At 41.7% G+C, this 18,739-nt stretch overlaps 3 protein-coding genes across 3 annotated transcripts; 1 reads left to right on the top strand and 2 right to left on the bottom strand.

Annotated features, from left to right (window-relative positions):
* Nucleotides 1-3,275: 3,275 nt before the first annotated feature.
* Nucleotides 3,276-4,130, bottom strand: ch25hl1.1 (cholesterol 25-hydroxylase like 1, tandem duplicate 1; the record flags this gene model as incomplete). Its single annotated transcript, XM_080539611.1, has 1 exon — nucleotides 3,276-4,130. The coding sequence occupies one exon, from the start codon at nucleotides 4,128-4,130 to the stop codon at nucleotides 3,276-3,278; it is 855 nt and encodes a 284-aa protein (XP_080395737.1).
* Nucleotides 4,131-6,346: 2,216 nt separating this feature from the next.
* Nucleotides 6,347-11,606, bottom strand: LOC308165185 (uncharacterized protein). The gene is made up of 11 exons (XM_080539310.1): nucleotides 11,241-11,606; nucleotides 10,759-10,818; nucleotides 10,590-10,642; nucleotides 10,158-10,302; nucleotides 9,548-9,918; nucleotides 8,911-9,139; nucleotides 8,587-8,704; nucleotides 8,083-8,203; nucleotides 7,888-7,999; nucleotides 6,721-6,833; nucleotides 6,347-6,470 (listed from the first exon to the last, which is right to left on the bottom strand). Exons 1-11 carry the CDS (start codon nucleotides 11,550-11,552, stop codon nucleotides 6,401-6,403), a joined length of 1,704 nt encoding a protein of 567 aa, XP_080395436.1. The 5' UTR covers nucleotides 11,553-11,606; the 3' UTR covers nucleotides 6,347-6,400.
* Nucleotides 11,607-13,574: 1,968 nt separating this feature from the next.
* Nucleotides 13,575-14,426, top strand: ch25hl1.2 (cholesterol 25-hydroxylase like 1, tandem duplicate 2; the record flags this gene model as incomplete). The annotated part of the gene is made up of 1 exon (XM_080539612.1): nucleotides 13,575-14,426. One exon carries the CDS (start codon nucleotides 13,575-13,577, stop codon nucleotides 14,424-14,426), a length of 852 nt encoding a protein of 283 aa, XP_080395738.1.
* Between the last annotated feature and the right edge of the window lie 4,313 nt (nucleotides 14,427-18,739).

Raw genomic sequence — 18,739 nt, forward strand, 5'->3', positions numbered from 1 at the left:
AAGACACATCTCTTCAGGCTACACCTTAACTGTCCCTTCCTGAAACCTTTCCATCCCCATATTAACACGGCAATATCAATAGACTGACATATTTTTGATCAACAATAAATCCAAAATACATTTCTACGAATAACGCCTACTCCAAATTGTAACAAAAAACATATAGCAAATGTTTCAGGAGAGGAGGACCCAGTTTTGAACACTAAAGTAACCTCAGGAGTAGGCATTAAAGCTCATTATGCTGGCTTATTGGATTCACAGTAATGTGAAATTACACCAAAAACTGGCACAGATATACAGTTAGGTCCGGAAATATTTGGACAGTGGCAACATTTGCTCTGTACGCCACCACAATGGATTTGAAATTAAACAATCAAGATGCAATTGAAGTGCAGACTTTCAGATTTAATTCAAGGGGTTGAACAAAAATATTGTATGAAATGTTTAGGAATTGGAACCTTTTTTATACACAGTCCCCAATTTTCAGGGGCTCAAATGTAATTGGACAAATGAACATAATCATAAATAAAATGTTCATTTTTAATACTTTGTCGAGAATCCTTTGCAGGCAATGACTGCCTGAAGTCTGGAACCCTTGGACATCACCAAATGCTGGGTTTCCTCCTTTGTGATGCTTTGTCAGGCCTTTACTGCAGCTGTTTGTTCGTGGGTCTTTCTGCCTTAAGTTTTGTCTTCAGCAAGTGGAATGATCGGGTTGAGATCAGGAGATTGACTTGGCCATTGCAGAATATTCCACTTCTTTGCCTTAAAAACCTCCAGGGTTGTTTTCACAGTATGTTTTGGGTCATTATCCATCTGTACTGTGAAGTGCTATGCTGAATTTGGCTGAATCTGAGCAGACAGTATATCCCTAAACACTTCAGAATTAATCCGTCTGCTTCTGTTTTCTGTCACATCATCAATAAACACGAGTGACCCATGCTTACCCATGCCATCACACTGCCTCCTCCGTGTTTTACATATGTGGTATGCTTCGGATCATGAGCCGTTCCAAGCCTTCTCCATACTTTTTTCTTCCCATCATTCTGGTACAGGTCGATCTTAGTTTCATCTGCTGGCTTTTTTAGATGTTTTTTTGGCAAAATCTAATCTGGTGTTTCTATTCTTGAGACTTATGAATGGTTTGCACCTTGTGGTGAGCCCTCTGTATTTGCTCTTTTGAAGTCTTCTCTTTATGGTAGGTAATGGAAGGATAATGATTATGCCTACCTCCTGGAGACTGTTGTGAAGGGGTTTTTCTTTACCACGTAAAGGATCCTGCAATCATCCACCAGGGTAGTCTTCTGTGGACGTCCAGACCTTTTTGTGGTGCCGAGCTCATCAGTGCGTTCTTTTTTTCTCACAATCTACCAAACTGTTGATTTGGCCACTCCTAATGTTCCTGCTATCTCTCTTATGGATTTGTTTGTTTTTGCAGCCTAAGGATGGCCTGTTTCTGATAATGAAATAACAGAGGAATAGCCCAGACCTGAAATAGCCTATAGTCCATGAAACAACTGTTGATTCAATTGTCCAATTACTTTTGGACCCTTGAAAAAGAGGGGGCCACATATTAAAGAGCTCTAATTCTTCATATTCATTATATAACTGTGACTTGAATATGTTTTGGTAAACAGCTAAAATAGCAACATTTCTGTCAGAGTCCAAATACAGTATATATGGACCTAACTGTATAACACAACTCTGAAATCAGTCTTTTATCATACTATACAGTGCTGCTTGAAAGTATGTGAACCCCTTTAGTCTAGCAGCCAGTCCTTAAAAAAGGCTTTAGTTTTCGAGATACCCCTACCCGAGGTAGAACAAAAGACAACAATGATTTTTCTTATCTTTAGGGTCTCCCATTATTGAAATAGATTTTTATCAAATTTTATTTTTGAGGGAAAAAACGTTTTTTTGGTTGTTCTTTAGAACTACCCCAATCCCCGAAAAAGAGCCAAATTAGACCAGGCCGAATATGGGAAAGGTGACAAAAAAGCCCATAACTTTAGAATGATCACTCTTTTCCTCTTCAGATTTGCTGAGGTATGAACCAGGTGGCTGTCCTACATCACCAAATAGTCAGACAATTATTTACCTACTGAATTATAGTTCTGTAAACTTAGCTTTAGTTTAGACGGAAATTTTACTTTTTGGTGTCATTTATCACAAAAACAGGAATCCCTAAAACATATACATATCACAGTGCTAACCCAGCCTAGAAACATGTCCCTATTTCCTGATCAATAAGCCCCGTCTCCTCTAGCACTACAAGGTGATCTGAGAATGGAATGGACCAGAGAATCAGACTGCATGTTGTTGCTAATGTTAGTTATGCTGTATCTTACTGACATACTGACATAAATGTTCCATAACTGATAATGTCCTTATTCACAAGTACCTGTATATGCAGCACACTACTGTAGGGAAATGTTTAATTAGATAAAGGGACTTTTGTTTTTGAAACAGCCAACTGGATCACATGAGGGAAGGTGTACCAGTAAACTAAAAGAAAACATCTCAAGATATATTATGTAACACAAATATGTCTTCACAATGCAGCCTTTGAAACATTCAGTCAAACACATGTTGGGAATTAATGCTCTAAGTGGTCAATATCCTGTAATTATGTCATGTCAAGTTATGGTATAACTTCACCTTTCTGTGGTGCCTATAACATTGTAATACTGTACTTAAACAAAGACGCTAAGACCTTGATCCCAAGACCTGGCCAACATACAGTGGATTTGTTGATTTGAGAGCTCCTAATCCCTGTGTGCAGTGCAATTATCATAGACTGAGAAGTATACCATGTCAAAGACTGAAAATATACATTCAATAACTTGAATCTTTACTGAAGTAGAATCTATCATTGGGTGAGAAGATTCATGGCAGTTTGAGCTTAAAACTGATAGTTTGCTGTCATCTGCTGGGACAAATGGTGTACTGGAGTTGATGGTCTGGTAGGTGTACCATTTTGACTATGTTCAGGACATATTTTTGCTCCGGTGCCAAGATTTCAACTATTTTCAATGGAATATCTTATTTCATTCATAATTTCTACCCTTTGTTACATTTCAATTGATTTGGAAAAGATAATTTTTAAGGAATCCAAGTAACTCATGAATATAGGCTAATCCGCATTGGGAATGATGAATAGAAAATACACTTTATTCAAATGGAAACAAACAATAAGAAAATAGACAATAATGACAAGTATTAATGGCATCAATGGCAATTTCATATTTACAGTTACTTTTTTTTTTACACTTATTTTACAGTACTTTTTTCTTAGTTATCCTCGCTGAGAGTATGGCAGTCCCGAACAGTCGGTCCCAGTGGCTGAAGAAAGGTGCATAATTACTGCTTGGCTTCTGGTGGTGAATGTCATGGCCTGGTGCCCCTCCTAACAGACCGAATGGCACCAAGTGGTTGAGGGTCCATGGCAGGTCATAGCCTATATGGTCTTCCACTGACATCCAGATACTGAAGACGGTGGTGCACCAGATGGTAAGAGGGTGGCATTTTAGCAGGATGGGGTCCAGATTGCTCCAGAATCCCACAGTCATCAGCTCTGCAGCACTGAGTTGCTCAGTGGACCAGGAGAAGGGTGCCATGTATTCATGGTGGATGGCATGAACCCACCGATACAGGTGTGGATTCTTATGGTGCACTACGTGCCAGATATAGTACTGGGTGTCAAAAAGGAGAAGTGTAGCCAGTCCACCAATGAACACCTCTACCACAGTTGGAGCACTGGTAGGCAGCACAGGTGCAGGCACAAAGCATGTGTTAATCAGCACTGCAGGTACAACAAAGAACAAGTGGTTATAGACTGCCCTCGTGAAGCTCTTGGCCATCATCCCCATTGTTGGCCTCCTCTCCTTCTGGATCTTGTAGCGGTGGAGTGAAGGTACCTTCTCTCCCAGGAGGTCAAGCACAGCAAAGGGGAAACTGAAGATGAGGTAACTGGAGAAGGCAAGCAGGACAGGGAAGAAAGGAGATGAGATTAAAACATAGTGGTGGAAAAGCAAGTGGTCCCAAAGAGGTTGCAGGAGGCGGTCTGCGGAACTGGAGGTAGGAAGCCCCATGGGAAGCTCCATCGGGACCTCGTTGAACATCTTCAGCATCTTGGTGGCTCTGGTTGACTGAGGCTGCAATCTGCAGGGGGGACTGAACGTCCCCCCTTTATATAGTGCTGAGCTCAGGAGTTTTCTTCAACAAGACCTAATTCCAACAATAAGTCCTTTTCCGGAAGATTAAAGAAATCCAAACAATTGGCCGTAATCCCATTTCCTAATGGGATTTCCTAACTAAACAGTACAAATATGAAGGTGCCTGCAGCACAGTCTCTCTGCATGTACTGGTTTTTAACCCTAAAACTTATTTCCTCACTATGTATCTGAACATAATCAACAATATCAATCAGGGGACTATAGTATCATATCTACTTATCATCTTATTCAAGCTTATTCATGAGAAGCATTTCACGTCAAAGTTTCTCTCTTATTTTCCCATGTTACCTAGTACAACATTCAATACAAAAGACTTGCAAGGCATCTTAATCAGTGAGTAGTATATTTGCTAGATCATAACTGAAATAAAAAAGTCTAAATTACAGAACAGCATGACCTAATCTCATCATCGGTCTAATTGTACTCTTGTGTGTCTTACCGATAATATGCAAGGAACTTTTCCTGGATACATGGTGTACAGGTTTTTTGCCCTTGCTTGCTTGCTTTGTGCCGGTGGTCCTTGGCCTCCCCTTGGGGCCCCCCGGCTGCCCCGTGTGCCTGGTCCTGGCTACATAGTGTACAGGTTTTTACTTTTGCCTGCTCGCGGCTCTGTCAGTATTGATTGATTGATTGACTGATTGACTGAAAATGTTCATTGTGTGAAGCGCATTGAGTTGCATCTTGTAAGAAATGCGCTATACAAATACAATTTGATTTGTGTACCAATTTTAACCTGTGCCTAAGAATTTTACTCTCGAGTACCCGTACATTGGATGTAATAAAATAAATTCTGATTCTGATTCTGATCTGACCTCTCCTAGCCAATCAGAGAACATCTGCATATACAGTATATGGTTTACTAAATGATTTAATGTATAGTATTGGAAAACCTGTCCGTAAATATGTATAGAATTGCAAAACCTGTAACTAAAGTGACATAATACAGTATGCTAAACAGGTCAGTCATACCCATAACAATTATTTTTTATTTCTTAAATTACAGCATGTTTCAATTGAACATAAATTGTGAACCATCAGATCTATTAAAAGTGAAGCAGATCAGTCAATAGCTAAATTAATAGAAAATCTATAAAAAATGTATATAATCTTATTTATTAATGATCAGTTAAGTTAATCATGTACTGTACACTTCATCATTACTTAATATCATCCCGGAGACGTTTTCTTGAAATATTTAAGATGATTGGTGTCTTTAAGAACTTGTCGTTCTTAACAACTTGTCGAATGCTTGCTTACTAGTACCCTGACCTTAATCTATGGTGTAAAAAGGGTAATGTTTTAATGGACAGCTCTCATACCTACACAAACAACAACCTGCCAAACAAAGAACATGGGAGAAAACAAACCAAAACCCACCCCAACAAAAGCAAAAAATAGTAAAACTAGTAACCAACACAAAACAAAAAGGTAGGCAAAACAAAAAGGTAGGCATTGAAAAGGGTGACCAAACATTTCCCCATGCTTCCCCATGCCCTTTGAAGGGCTTGGAGGTCATCAGCCACAGGTGCGTCCCATTAGTCCAATCAACAGGAGCAGCACATCCATGGCCCGCCTTCTCAGACACACCACCTCAAAAGGGCAAATTGGGCAGGGGTGTAACAGTGGTGCCTCTGCAGATCAGAGAATGGGCTCAGGGAAGAAACAGCTGTCCTGTCCATAGACTTATCATTCCGATCCTATCCCATGATTAAACTCATAAGATTATGTCTGGCCTGCCTAGCCAAGCAAAATAACAATATAACACTGACAAACTGATTTCTGCATATCACCAATCTTTCGCCTGCATGATGTCTATCTATTTGTAATGCATTTCACAAGTTTGTAGATGGTTGTGATAAATTAGGGCAGTTACACCACTGATGAGTCTGCTGATTTGATTTCACTAGGGATGTGATGGAGGAACTGCTGTTGCAGAGATAATAGAAACTCCTCCTATGCACACACTAGCTAGCTAATAATAATAATAATAATAATAATAATAATTCATTGTATTTATATAGCGCTTTTCCAGGGCTCAAAGACGCAGAATAACAATTTGATTTATTAGAAAACAAGGCATAACAAGGCATCATTTCATTGAACATTTGAGATGCTGCTCTTGCACAAACCACTGCCATTATGTGAACATGTTGTCTTTGGTGAGCCTATTTCTTCTCACTGAATGCCTTTCTTGAAATCGTCTTGTTGGTGTTGGCATATTTATGTTTATCATTTCTGTCAATATGAGAGAGAGAGAGAGAGAGTTATTTAACACTGCAAGGCTGCATTTACTGTACCACCATTAAATGTATCAGGTTTTAAGACATTTTGCATGTCAATAGACATTGAACAGAGTGCAAAATAACAGCATTCGCACACTCAAACACTGTGCAAAAAAACATCGTTTATTGCGAGCTTTCGGTCATAGACCTTCTTCAGGCATAGACATTGAACAAAAATGAGCGCATGTGTCTGTGTTCTGTACCTGCTCATTTTGACTTTGCTCCTGCAGCCTAGTCCCCCCTCCCAGTGGCTAGTATGGGCTCCTCTTGTCATCATGCTTCCACAGCTGACACAGGGCTTCCCGTTGCTGTACGGCTGCAAGGGACAAGAGCAGATGGACACCTAATGACGATTGGGATTGATGGGTAATGGCTGAAAGTTAAGCTATGTATTTATCTAGTTTTAGTTTTGCTATATTTCACTAAACACTAAATAGTGTATTTTGTATAATGAGTAGTCGAGACATAAGTCACTAAGTGGTTTCACATGTTAACTCTCCCTAGCAAGTTGACAAGCTTTGTTTGTGTTGAACTGTGGTTGGACCTTCTCTTGGGATCCACTAATCCTGTTGCTAGTAAGAGCCCTAATACTGACCCTGAGTTTAAGGAGAGTTACGACCACCTTAAGGAGAGCTTTGACCTAAAGTGTCTCAGTGTCCAGTTTCTGTGTGTTACCTAACGGCCTCGAACCATACTGCTTAATATTCATATAGGATGCTTATGTAATTGAGCGTGTACAAATCCTATAGGCTGAATAACAGTTCTTTGTCTCTGAAGACTATATAAACTCATGTATGTGGACTTTATACTTTGAAGACTGTACCCTATACTTCTTCCCGACCGGTCGTATTCATTAAACTAAGAAAGAGATCTCTGAGTCTGTCGTTTGTCATCTGTATCTTCAAGACCATCACTTTTGATAAAATCCCTACAGGATCTAACCTACTCGAGACAAGTAGACTTGTTAGATGTACTACTTCATCTATCTCAGGGTTCCCACACCTTCCGAAACATCAAATTCAAGCACCTTTCAAGGACTTTCAAGACTCAATTCCCTCAGATTCAAGGAACTAACACGGCATAGTTTGAGACAGAACTAGTTGACATGACTAGTTAGTCATTTTGGAATATATATCTATATATTTTTTGAGAGTAATAGAGAGAGAGAGGGGAATTCAAGCACTTTCAATGACCCATGTCTAATTTCAAAAACTTTTAAGACTGATTTCTTTTTCTCAAATTCACAAACTTTCATGGATTTCAAGGACCCGTGGGAACCCTGTGTACTACTTCATCTATCTATCTCTATCTAGATGTACTACTTCCTCTATCTGCTATAAGCTGTGCTGGAGCCCATGCAGGCAGCTGACCTGTTCTTTGGCACAGTGGCCACAGATCATCCTGGTGGCTAGCTCCATGGAGTGGTCCTGGGCCTCATCATGGCACACGTCACAGGGGTAGGCCCGGCCGCAGCACGAGAACCTGGCAGCACCAGCACGGGAACGTCATTCACAGCTACCGTTTCTTTTGACAATGCACAGGATTTGGAAGGAGGAACTACTCACCGTAGCCAACGATGACTCTGTTTGTAGTGTTTACATGCACCCGCCTCAGGCAGCGGTTTCCCCAGCTGGACAGCAGGGTCTCTGATGGTACGTCGATAGCTCAGCGCAGAACCGCTGAGTCCTGTACAAAGAAACCGATATTTAAAGACACTGTAGCTTAAAACAGCCGTTTAACTTCTCAGGTACACATTCATGTTTCTTCTATGCGCAACTGTACAGGGATGACTGTGGCGCAGGAGGTAGTGCCGCCGTCTAATGATCGCAAGGTCGGCAGATCGGCGGTTCGAGCCCCGGCTGGCCACATGTCGAAGTGTCCTTGGGCAAGACACTGAACCCTAAATTGCTCCCAGTGAGCGGGCCGGTGCCTTGCATGGTAGTTTGCCGCCATTGGCGTGTGAATGTGTGTGTGAATGGGTGAATGAGAGGCCGTTGTAAAGCGCTTTTGAATAAAGGCGCTATATAAGTCAGTCCATTTAACTGTTATAATAGATAATGGGTTCTGACCTGTTTTGTCTTTAGAGCGTGGCTGAATGTATTGGAACCGTGCACTGTCAACCTTGATGCTGAGTTTGCTGTGACAGTGCTGGCAGCAGATGTCCCTGCTCTGGCCATACAAAATGTTCTGGGGACAAAATATAATTCACAACTTGATGCAATGTAAAAGATAAAATCAGAGTAACCTTGGAATCAACAACAAAAAAACTACATAGAAGAGGACTAGGTCAAGAATTCATCATCCTCAAGTAAATAGTCATTTCACACAGGTTGATTGACATGTCTACAAGGTATCACAGGTAGGGAGTAAGGGGACAGAGGAGTGTTTCCTACCTCCACAGGGCCCTCTTGAGAGCAGCTGAGGCAGCCCACGACCAGCTCACAGTCCTGAATCACCAGGTCCACGGCCGCAGCGTTGACCAGGTCTAGATAGCCCAGGACATCGCTGTACTGATGCAGCATGCTGGGTCTGAATGCAGCACGGATCCCTGAGTTACACTTCTCACACTGGGCCGTACAGGTTAGCCTCCCGCTCAGAGTCAGGTCCGCTGTCACCTTACACCTGCAAATGACACACACAAACCGCAGAGACACACTCACAACTAGGTCAGGTCCGTCACCTGTTGTTAATCTCACCTGACTTCAACACATCTTTTTCTTCCTTGTCCCCCCAAAACAGTTGAACCTGTGCTGTTGGGAAACCAATGCTCCAAGGTGAAAAAGATGACACCACTCTAAACAATTAGTCATTGGTGCCTACCATTGCCGTTGTGCCCTTGAGCAAGGCACTTAACCCCCCCCAATTACTCCAGGGGCGCTGACTATGGCTGACCCTGTGCAAAAACGTACAATTTGTTGTACTCTGTGCAATGACAAAGGTTGAATCTAATCTAATCTAATCTAATCTAAAATCATTGACGCAGAAGGCGGGGGTATAGAGTGCAGAGCTGATGGCATCAGTGGAGCTCACCTATTGCACTGCAGACACACAGTGATCTCTCTGGCTACCACAGTGGCCGTCCCCTCTCCCAGCCTAAGGCCCAGCAGCTTAATTTCTGTTCCTCTGCGGGGGTCGCTGCTTTTGATGTTCTCCACTGGACCACGATCCTCCTCCTCCTCCTCCTCCTCCTCCTCCTCCTCCTCCTTCCTCACTTCCTCTGCCTTCCCAGCTCCTTCATTCTCCTCCTCCTCTCCTTCCTCCTTGCTTTCCTCATCAGTGGCAGTGCAGGTGACAGGGCCAGTTGTGTCACTAGTGGCATGCTCTTTGCACACTGTTGCCTGGAGCTGTTGGTATGGCACAAACTGGATCCCAGACCTTGCTATCTCTATGTCTTTCTTCAGCTGAGGAGAAATGTTTAAAGACAAAACATATCTTCATTTATCCTCTACATTGTTAAGTAGCTGTCAGAAAGTGTATGAAACATGCTGCAGGAAACTACAACAGCACAGTGCTGATGAGAATCCAGAATCGCTCAAAGAAAGTAGCATACTGGAAGGTTATTGGATATCTTCAATGGCTGGAACAGAAATGGAACTAGGTCCAACCATGTTACTGTTGTAACACTAGTGTGCCCTCTCACCTGCCTGGCTGCCTCAGTGAACAGTCTCTCCATACTACGGTCTAGCCAGCGAAGGAAGGGGCGGAAGAGCAGCTCCACCTTTCCCATCAGTTGATTGGTGGCGTGCTTGGCCTGCAGCCACTCCAGTGAGGCTTGTTGCAAATATCTATACGGACAGACACATTGGACAACTAATCAAGACTCATCATTGTGTCATTGTATATCTGGTGTAAAGTCAGTAACAATAACTTTACATAAAGGTTGCCTTCATAAAGGGTTTATAAGATGTTCACTGACTACATATCATTTGCTTGCTTGACAAATAGTGAGCTTGTATGTGGATTCATTGTTATTATTGTTTTACAAATGCATTCATAAATGTTAATAATGTGCACGTTGCCAACTTATAAACACTTAAAAGAAAAGTGTTACCAAAAAAACAGCTCTTCTCACCTCCCCATAACCGATGGCATGTCCTGGTCCTCTGGTATATCTAATGTGAAAACCTGAAGAAAATAAATAAATAATAAATACAAAAATCTAAATTAAAATCTGAATTGCCCCAACCGAATGCCAGGCTACAAAATGAAATCATCAGTGGAGGTCAAAGATTTGTGTTTACCTCTTGGGGGTATTTCTCTGGGAAGCTCACCATAATATCCACCGCTTTGAGGTCAAAAGGCTGTGAAAAAGGGGAATGAATCAGCATGTTTTTCTGTGCAATTTGCAACATTCTTATGGTATTCATAAAGCTATATGGCATGAAGCAACACTATAAAGGTAAATTATTAACAATTAACATGCAAGTAAAAACCTTATGAACTATGACCCATGAATCAGTGTAAAATGTTGACAACAAGCAAGTGTCAGAGTGCTTGGACTTCTGTTAGTCCTATTTGAGTTAATGAAAATACAAATTGGCACAATGTGAGGTAAGGAGCTAAACAAGTCTTGCAATAATAGGTCAATAGCTTTACATGCCAAAGTTCTACGGACCTAAAAGCCCAGACTTCAAATCATTTCAAATGTTTGGCAAGGCAGCATTATTTCACAACACCAGGGAACCATGGTGTGTGTTCAGGATTGGGAAAATGCTGCATTTACCCAGTCTGGATCTGTGGCCTCAACAGCTACCCGGTAGTAGGTGACTTGGCCGTCACTCCGTTCCTGCACAATAAGCTGTTCTTTGGGAAAACGCTTCATCATTTGCTTAATCTCAGTGTCCCGTAGCTGTTTGGTGATGTCATCTGTCAGGTCACTGAGCCTAACTTCCTGAGGGGCACTAGGGCAGGGGGCAGGTACCCTTGGCCTGGGGGCGAGTACCCTTGGCCTGGGGCTGTCTCCATCTCTAAGTATAGACTTCTCATCAACACAATAGGACTGCTCTGGGTGCCAGAAGCGGCATTTATCCTCCATGGTGCAGAAACCAGAGAGAAAGTAGCGACAGGGTCGGCGGTTAGCTCTCTCCCTTCTGGGCGGGGCAGCCCTGGCATTGGTGGGTAGCCTGCGCCCTTCATCTCCAGGCCTGTCAAACACAGTGTTCTGTTGTGTGACTTCAGAGTTGCTGTGACCTGTCCCTTTCTGGTTGTCCTGTTCTGAACTTTGGTTTGTCCTGTTCTCTGACTTCCCCTGAGTAAGTTCGGCATCTCCTCTTTGATGGAGGAAGCGGCACTTCCTCCCAAAAGTACAGTGTCTTCCCTGTGAATAGAAGCGACACACCGGTTGTACCTGGGGGCCACCATGTGCTGGTCCAGTCTGTACCTGGGGGCCACCATGTGCTGCTCCAGTCAGACTCCTGTTGTCTTTCTCATTGGGAGATAGGGCAACAGAATCCACATTGCTCTCCACTGCTGATTCCTGTGATAAACGTATTGATAATGCATCATTAGCATTATCCAACCACATTAACAATGTAACTCAAGTAGCAAAGGACAAACCCAAACATAAATACAACATATAACCGGTATATATATATAAATAATATTTTCTTTATGGTGTTACAGTACCTCAACGCCGCTTACAGAAGAATGTGCCATGTAACTAATTGGTAAAACACTTGACTCTCAGTGTCCTCAATGTACCTGTGACTTCTAAAAAGTGATACTTTAGTATAAAACCCAATCAAATCGTAAACACTTGTCTCTCGCTGTCGCCTAGACCATATTTGGTTCGTGACGTCACCATAGCGCGCCTTACTACGGTGGCTGAGGAAGAAAATTCATGTAAATCGCCGTACCTCGATATTCACGACCTCGAGTGTGATATTGCTTTTATACAACAGTTCTACAGCGTCATTTATTATTTAACAGTAACAAGTGACAACAGATTATGATTTGTTTGTTTATTTAATCATTTATTTTTGCTCCACCAACTAAAAATAGTTCCGCAACTGAACTACACACCTGGACTGTTGCCTAGTAACCCGAACACAAACTGCAGGCTAGCTACTTTGTATCGTCTACATTTATCTGTACGTTTCCATTTATTGTGCAACCAGTGAAATATGACTCGGTTGACAGTCGCTTTGGTGGTGAATGTGTGAATGCGATTCAGACGAGTTGACATCAGATAGTACATTGCTCCATCGTTTCCTGTTCTCAGTGGATGGTCTCCAGTCACTTTTTAGCAAGCTTTCAGACCTGCAAAACACATTCGTCCTCTTCTGATGACCATTCATAATTTAACTCAAATGTTGCAAATATATCAATCTTTGTTTGAAACCAACACACTGATAGATCATCTGATAGATAACGACCGTTAATGTAGTATTTAATAGAACACCTGTGCGGCGGAGTGATACATAGTTAAAAGTCCCAGGGCTGTATGGAATGCCTCTTGTCCCATCAAAGTACTTGGTCGGAACTAACTGTTGTATAAAACCTCACATCAAAATGTAATGACACAACTCCAAATGTAATGTACACATCTCGAAATACAATGTAGCCTACACATCTCAAAATACAATATGGCTATATTGACACACATATTCCGTATTTTTGCATTGTATTTATTGTTACACATGGATTACATTTCGATGTGTGTATTACATTTCGATGTGTGTGTTGTATGTCATTGTCGCACAAATCCTCCTCCATAGTGTAAATAATGTGTAGTGAGTAGGTAATTAGTAGATAATACCTAATGTGTAAAACGGTAAGATCATGAAAATAGATAAATAATAGACCTTGTTTTGTTAGCTATCAGAAAAGACAATAATATTCTAGATTCTAGTTTTTAATGGAATTGAATGTAATCGAGTAGGTCTACTGAGAGTTACCCAATTAATAATTTAACACCATGTTAGTTGACACTATAGCCTACCATGTGAAAAGTGCATTCAAACATTCATGGGTAAGAGCAGCTTTTACTGTTCTCTACAGCTGGTTTGAACTTGCATTTATTTTCCACTTATAGAGGGAATTTACCTTCTACATTAACATGGATCTAGTAGATACATATTATGCCGATCTTTGGAAAGTCTACCCGGGAAACAACTCCTTGCTTCAGCCTCTATGGGACAATGTGCGGATCAATCACAGAGACTATCTGAGATCTCCTCTTTTCCCCATTGTTTTGACGGTGTCATCGTACTTTGTCTTCTGCCTCCCCTACCTGCTTTGTGACATCATGGGGGACCAATGGCCATGGGTCCAACAATTCAAGATCCAGCCAAGCAGAAGACCAACATATTCAATGCTGCTGCATTGTGCAGGCATCACCTTGCACAATCATGTGCTCCTTGTGCTTCCAGCATCTGTAGCTCAATGGGCATGGAGACCATCGGTCGACCTGCCAAACCAGGCGCCTTCCCTACTGGAGCTCATTGCTGGAGTTACAGGAAATCTCCTGCTCTTTGACTTCCAGTACTTCATCTGGCATTTGCTACACCACAGAATCCGCTGGTTGTATGTCACGTTCCATGCAATCCACCACATCTACTCATCTCCCTTTGCTCTGGCAACACAATGCCTCGGAGGGTGGGAGCTGATAACAGTGGGCTTCTGGACCACCCTGAACCCTGTTATCCTGAGATGCCACCTTCTCACAACATGGGTCTTCATGGTGGTACATGTTTATGTGTCTGTAGAGGATCACTGTGGCTACAATTTTCCTTGGTCCACATCTCGTCTGATACCCTTTGGCATTTATGGAGGGCCCAGCAAGCATGATGTACACCACCAGAAACCAAACACCAACTTTGCACCCCACTTCAGCCACTGGGATAAGATATTTGGTACACATGCTGATTTCAGCGTCTCTACTATTCCAAGTAATAAAACATTTTCATGATGACAGAGATTCTATGATGAGGAATAAAAAATAATAATCATGAAAAACGTTTAAAACTTTTAAAATATGTATCAAGTATCATTTTCAACATTGGCTTGTAGAACTAGGCCGATGTAGTATGCTTGAAGGTAATGTAATGGTTGAAACTGTGTTTTTGTCTGTGTAATAATAGAATATTAAACTCTAAATGTTAAAATATATTCCATGTTCTCCACATTTAATAATACTCCTGAATTGTATAAAAGACATATTTGAGTGCACATTCAATGACTATGATCCTGCATTATAGCATTTGAATTGTGTATACTTGGTAAATAGTGGTCTCTATGGGAGAAAACACACTACTTCTGTTTACGTATGAGTTTCCCCGGTGTCAGATTATTCCATTTGAAACTGATCCTGAATTCCAGACATGGTTACCATTGCAAAGGTAAATAATACAGGATTTGGCCCACTTTTCACTCCCATGCCAGTATCATGTTTCAGGTTTATATTTCATTAAGAAATTGAGACCAAGTATTGAGTGCATAAATGAACATACTTTGAATGTAATATTCAAATATTTTGAGATACTGGATTTTTGATTTTCATGAGCTGTAGCCTAAGCCGTAATCATCAACATTAAAACAAAAAAGGCTTGAAATATTTCACTTCATGTGTAATCTAGAATATATGAAAAAAGTGTTGAGATGCACCTGTACATCCACCAAGGATGGCTCTCAAACATAGTGGTGGGAGCTCTATGGCAAAACAAAGCTTCAAGTCCAGATGGCCCCTGCTGATTGGTGGAGCAGACTGGAACTACCTGCTCCAGTCAGTATCATGGGTTTTCCAATCAGGAAATGGGCAGAGTCTCCGCCGGACAAGGAGAATGTTGCCTGCTTGACACAGAGACAGACGCACACACAGGTCTCACATTCAGAATCAGAATTGCTTTTAATAATTGTTGGAATTTGGTATTTTATGCTTTAGGCAAGGGGTTCGCCAAGGCGACCATGGAGCAATTAGGGGTTCAGTGCCTTGCTCAAGGACACCTTGACATGTGGCCAGCTGGGGTTCGAACCGCCGAGCTGCCGACCTTGGATCATTAGATGCCGGTTCTACACAGCCACCCCTGCAGCCTGCTTTTATTACATCCAATGTACAGGTACACAAGAGAAGAATTATTTGGCTTATGTTCTTCAACATTGGCATTGCAGCAAGATACAAAATCAACCATAATAGAATAAAGTAAAATAAGTAATGTAAGTAATAATAAAGTAGAATAAAGTCATAAAGTGATAAAGTGATGGTAGTCGTACTACAGCGGGACCAGTCGTACTGCAGTAGAAACAGTAGTGTAAAATGCTGTACAGGTTACAATATAATGAAATGCAATATGATACAATATGCAATATAAAACAGATATGGTACGGTGGTCGACCTCACTTCTGTAGGCCGTCTGTCGTGTCGTTGGCGAACTTGATTACCGTGTTGGAGCTGTGAGTGGCCAGTACACAGCCTTGGGGGGCTCCTGTGTTTATGGTCAGAGGAGCAGAGGTCTTAGAGCCCATCTTCACCACTTGTTTACACCACTTGTCTGACAAGAAGTCCAGGATCCAGTTGCATAGGCTGGGGTTGATACCTAGGTCCCTGAGCTCGCTGTTGAGTCTGGAGGGGACTATGGCATTGAATGCCGAACTGTAGTCTACAAACAGCAACCTCACATAGGAGTTTCACTTATCAAGGGGGCTGAGTGTAGCGTCATCTGTCGATCTGTTTTCTTGGTAGGCAAACTGGTGAGGGTCTAGGAAGGGTGGCAGCTCCCTACAGATCAGGACCTCTTCTCAAAGCATTTACATACTATGGGGGTGAGAGCAATAGGGCAATATGTTACCTTTGTATGTTACCCTTTTTCGGTCCCGGGATGATGGCAGATGACTTGAAGCAGGAGGGCACTATGCCCGCGAAGAGGAAGAGGTTGAATATTTACTCTGAATTTGCTCAATAATTTTACTTTGTGTATCTGTACATTGATGTAATAAAAGCAAGCTGATTCTGATTCTTCTGATTCTGATGATGGTGAAGATACCAGCCAGCTGTTCTGCGCAGGCTTTAAGCACCCGGGATTCAACCTGAGATTCCATCCCGCCCCGGCTGCCTTGCGAATGTTGATGCGTGAAAACCTCACGCTCATCTTCCTCGGTGATGATCGGAGCTCCTGTTGTGCCATCTGTGTTGTGGGCTCTCTTTAGGAGGTTAGTGTGGTCCTGTTCAAAGCGGGCATAGAAGCTGTTCAACTCGTCTGGTACAGAATCAGAGGTGATGGTTGTGTCGCTGGGGCTCTCTTTGAAGTCAGACATTGTGTGTAACCCCTTCCACATGCTGCGTGGATTATTGCTGCAGTCACACCACTTGTATGTAAACAACATGACCTTCTTAGCATCCAGGCACAGGGCAGACACAGGACATAGTGAAAGGTTACCATTGACCCCAACCTTGATACTGTCAGACAACAATCAACTGTCTGTCTGTTTCTATGACTGACAACCTGCTCCAGTAAACTGTCTGTCTGTTTCTATGACTGACAACCTGCGCCAGTCAACTGTCTGTCTGTTTCTACTACAAATAGCCTGCTCCAGTCAACTGTCTGTCTGTTTCTTCAACTGACAACCTACTCCAGTCAACACTTGTCTGTTTCCATTAATGACAACCTGCTCCAGTCAACATGTCTGTCTGTTTCTACTACTGATAACCTGCTCCAGTCAACATGTCTGTCTGTTTTTACTACTGATAACCTGCTCCAGTCAACATGTCTGTCTGTTTCTACTACTGATAACCTGCTCCAGTCAACATGTCTGTCTGTTTCTACTATTGACAACCAGCTCCTGTTGAGTTATTTAAGTTTATTAGTTAAATAGGGTAATGCAAATTCTACAGACTTAGAATGCTGAATACTGTGGTCTGACATGTGGAGTACAGCCTGTGGATTTGGTACCATCCATGAGAAGAACATTCTCTCTAAATATATTTTGTAGTTTTAAGCATGTCTGATTTATGCCGGTTTAGTGTTCTCAACAAATAATGATTGACTGAGACAAGAAGCCAAACCACGTTTTAACAAATAACGTTCAAGTAACTTTAAGGTTTATTTCACATCAGTCTAATCTCAGATTGAAAAAGCTTCAGTGGTGATTCTACATTATGGGTGTGCTGTGGTGCAAGATGAATCAGAATCAGAATCAGAATTGTTTTACGCTTTTATTACATCTTACTGTACAAGTACACAAGAGTACAATTATTTGGCTTTGGTTCCTCAACATTGACATTGCAGCATTCAGATACAAAAAACACAATAATAACACAATAATGAGTAAAGTAAGTAAGTAAAAAAGTAACCCTGCATTGTTAAGGAATAAAGTGATTGATTTTACAGTGGCTTCAATAGTGTAAAAAGTCTGTGCAGAGTACGATGACATGAAATGCAATATAATACAATACAGTACGGTAGTATATTAGTCCAATGGTATACAAGTAATCCAGTAGTGTGCAGTAGTTATAATGCTGTATGTTAATGTTTGTAGTGTGCGTGGGGTGGGGCATGGCAATCTTTTGTATTCTTCCAGTGTATTTCTCCAAGATCCTGATTGCTTGGGGGAAATAGCTGTTCATCAGCCTCTGGGTTTTAGCCCAGAGGCTTCGGTACCGTTTCCATGACAGCAATAGCTCAAACAGTTTCTGATTGGGGTGGCTGGGGTCCCTAATAATCCTGAGGGCCTTTCTGACACACCGGTCCTTGTAGGTGTCATGGATGGAGGGAGGCTCACATCTGCTGACATGCGACGGTTGGCTCAAAGAAATGTAATTCTGAGTGTCTGGTGGTAATATGTTGACTGTAACACAAAGAATGTGCATTATAACTTGAGATAAGGTCTATTGAGAGCCCGTCCTTTGGAAAAGAATGTGATTCACTTGAACATCAGTTCACATTAAAACATATTTTTGGTTTAGGCCTTTTCTTTTTTAAACTGACTTTGATAAGCTTGTAAAACAGGGTGAGCAACTTCACTGCTCACATTGACTAGCCATAGACCAGTAGAAGCTGAAGGACAGTAAAGAAGATGTCTGAGTAAAAGATCTTGTGCAAAATGCACTAGTGATGACAATAACACCTTTTCTTGATAAAAGGTATGGAAATAAAAATAGTAAATATTACATGAAGATGTTACTGAAAGTAATAGGACAAACATTTTTTACTGTGAGTATTTGGTGATAATATGTTGACTGTAATAATGTACATTATAACTTGAGATAAAGCACTGATGTACTGTGAA

Source organism: Nansenia antarctica, assembly GCF_963989245.1.
Source record: "Nansenia antarctica genome assembly, chromosome: 9".
In the NCBI taxonomy this organism is placed as follows: domain Eukaryota; kingdom Metazoa; phylum Chordata; class Actinopteri; order Argentiniformes; family Microstomatidae; genus Nansenia; species Nansenia antarctica.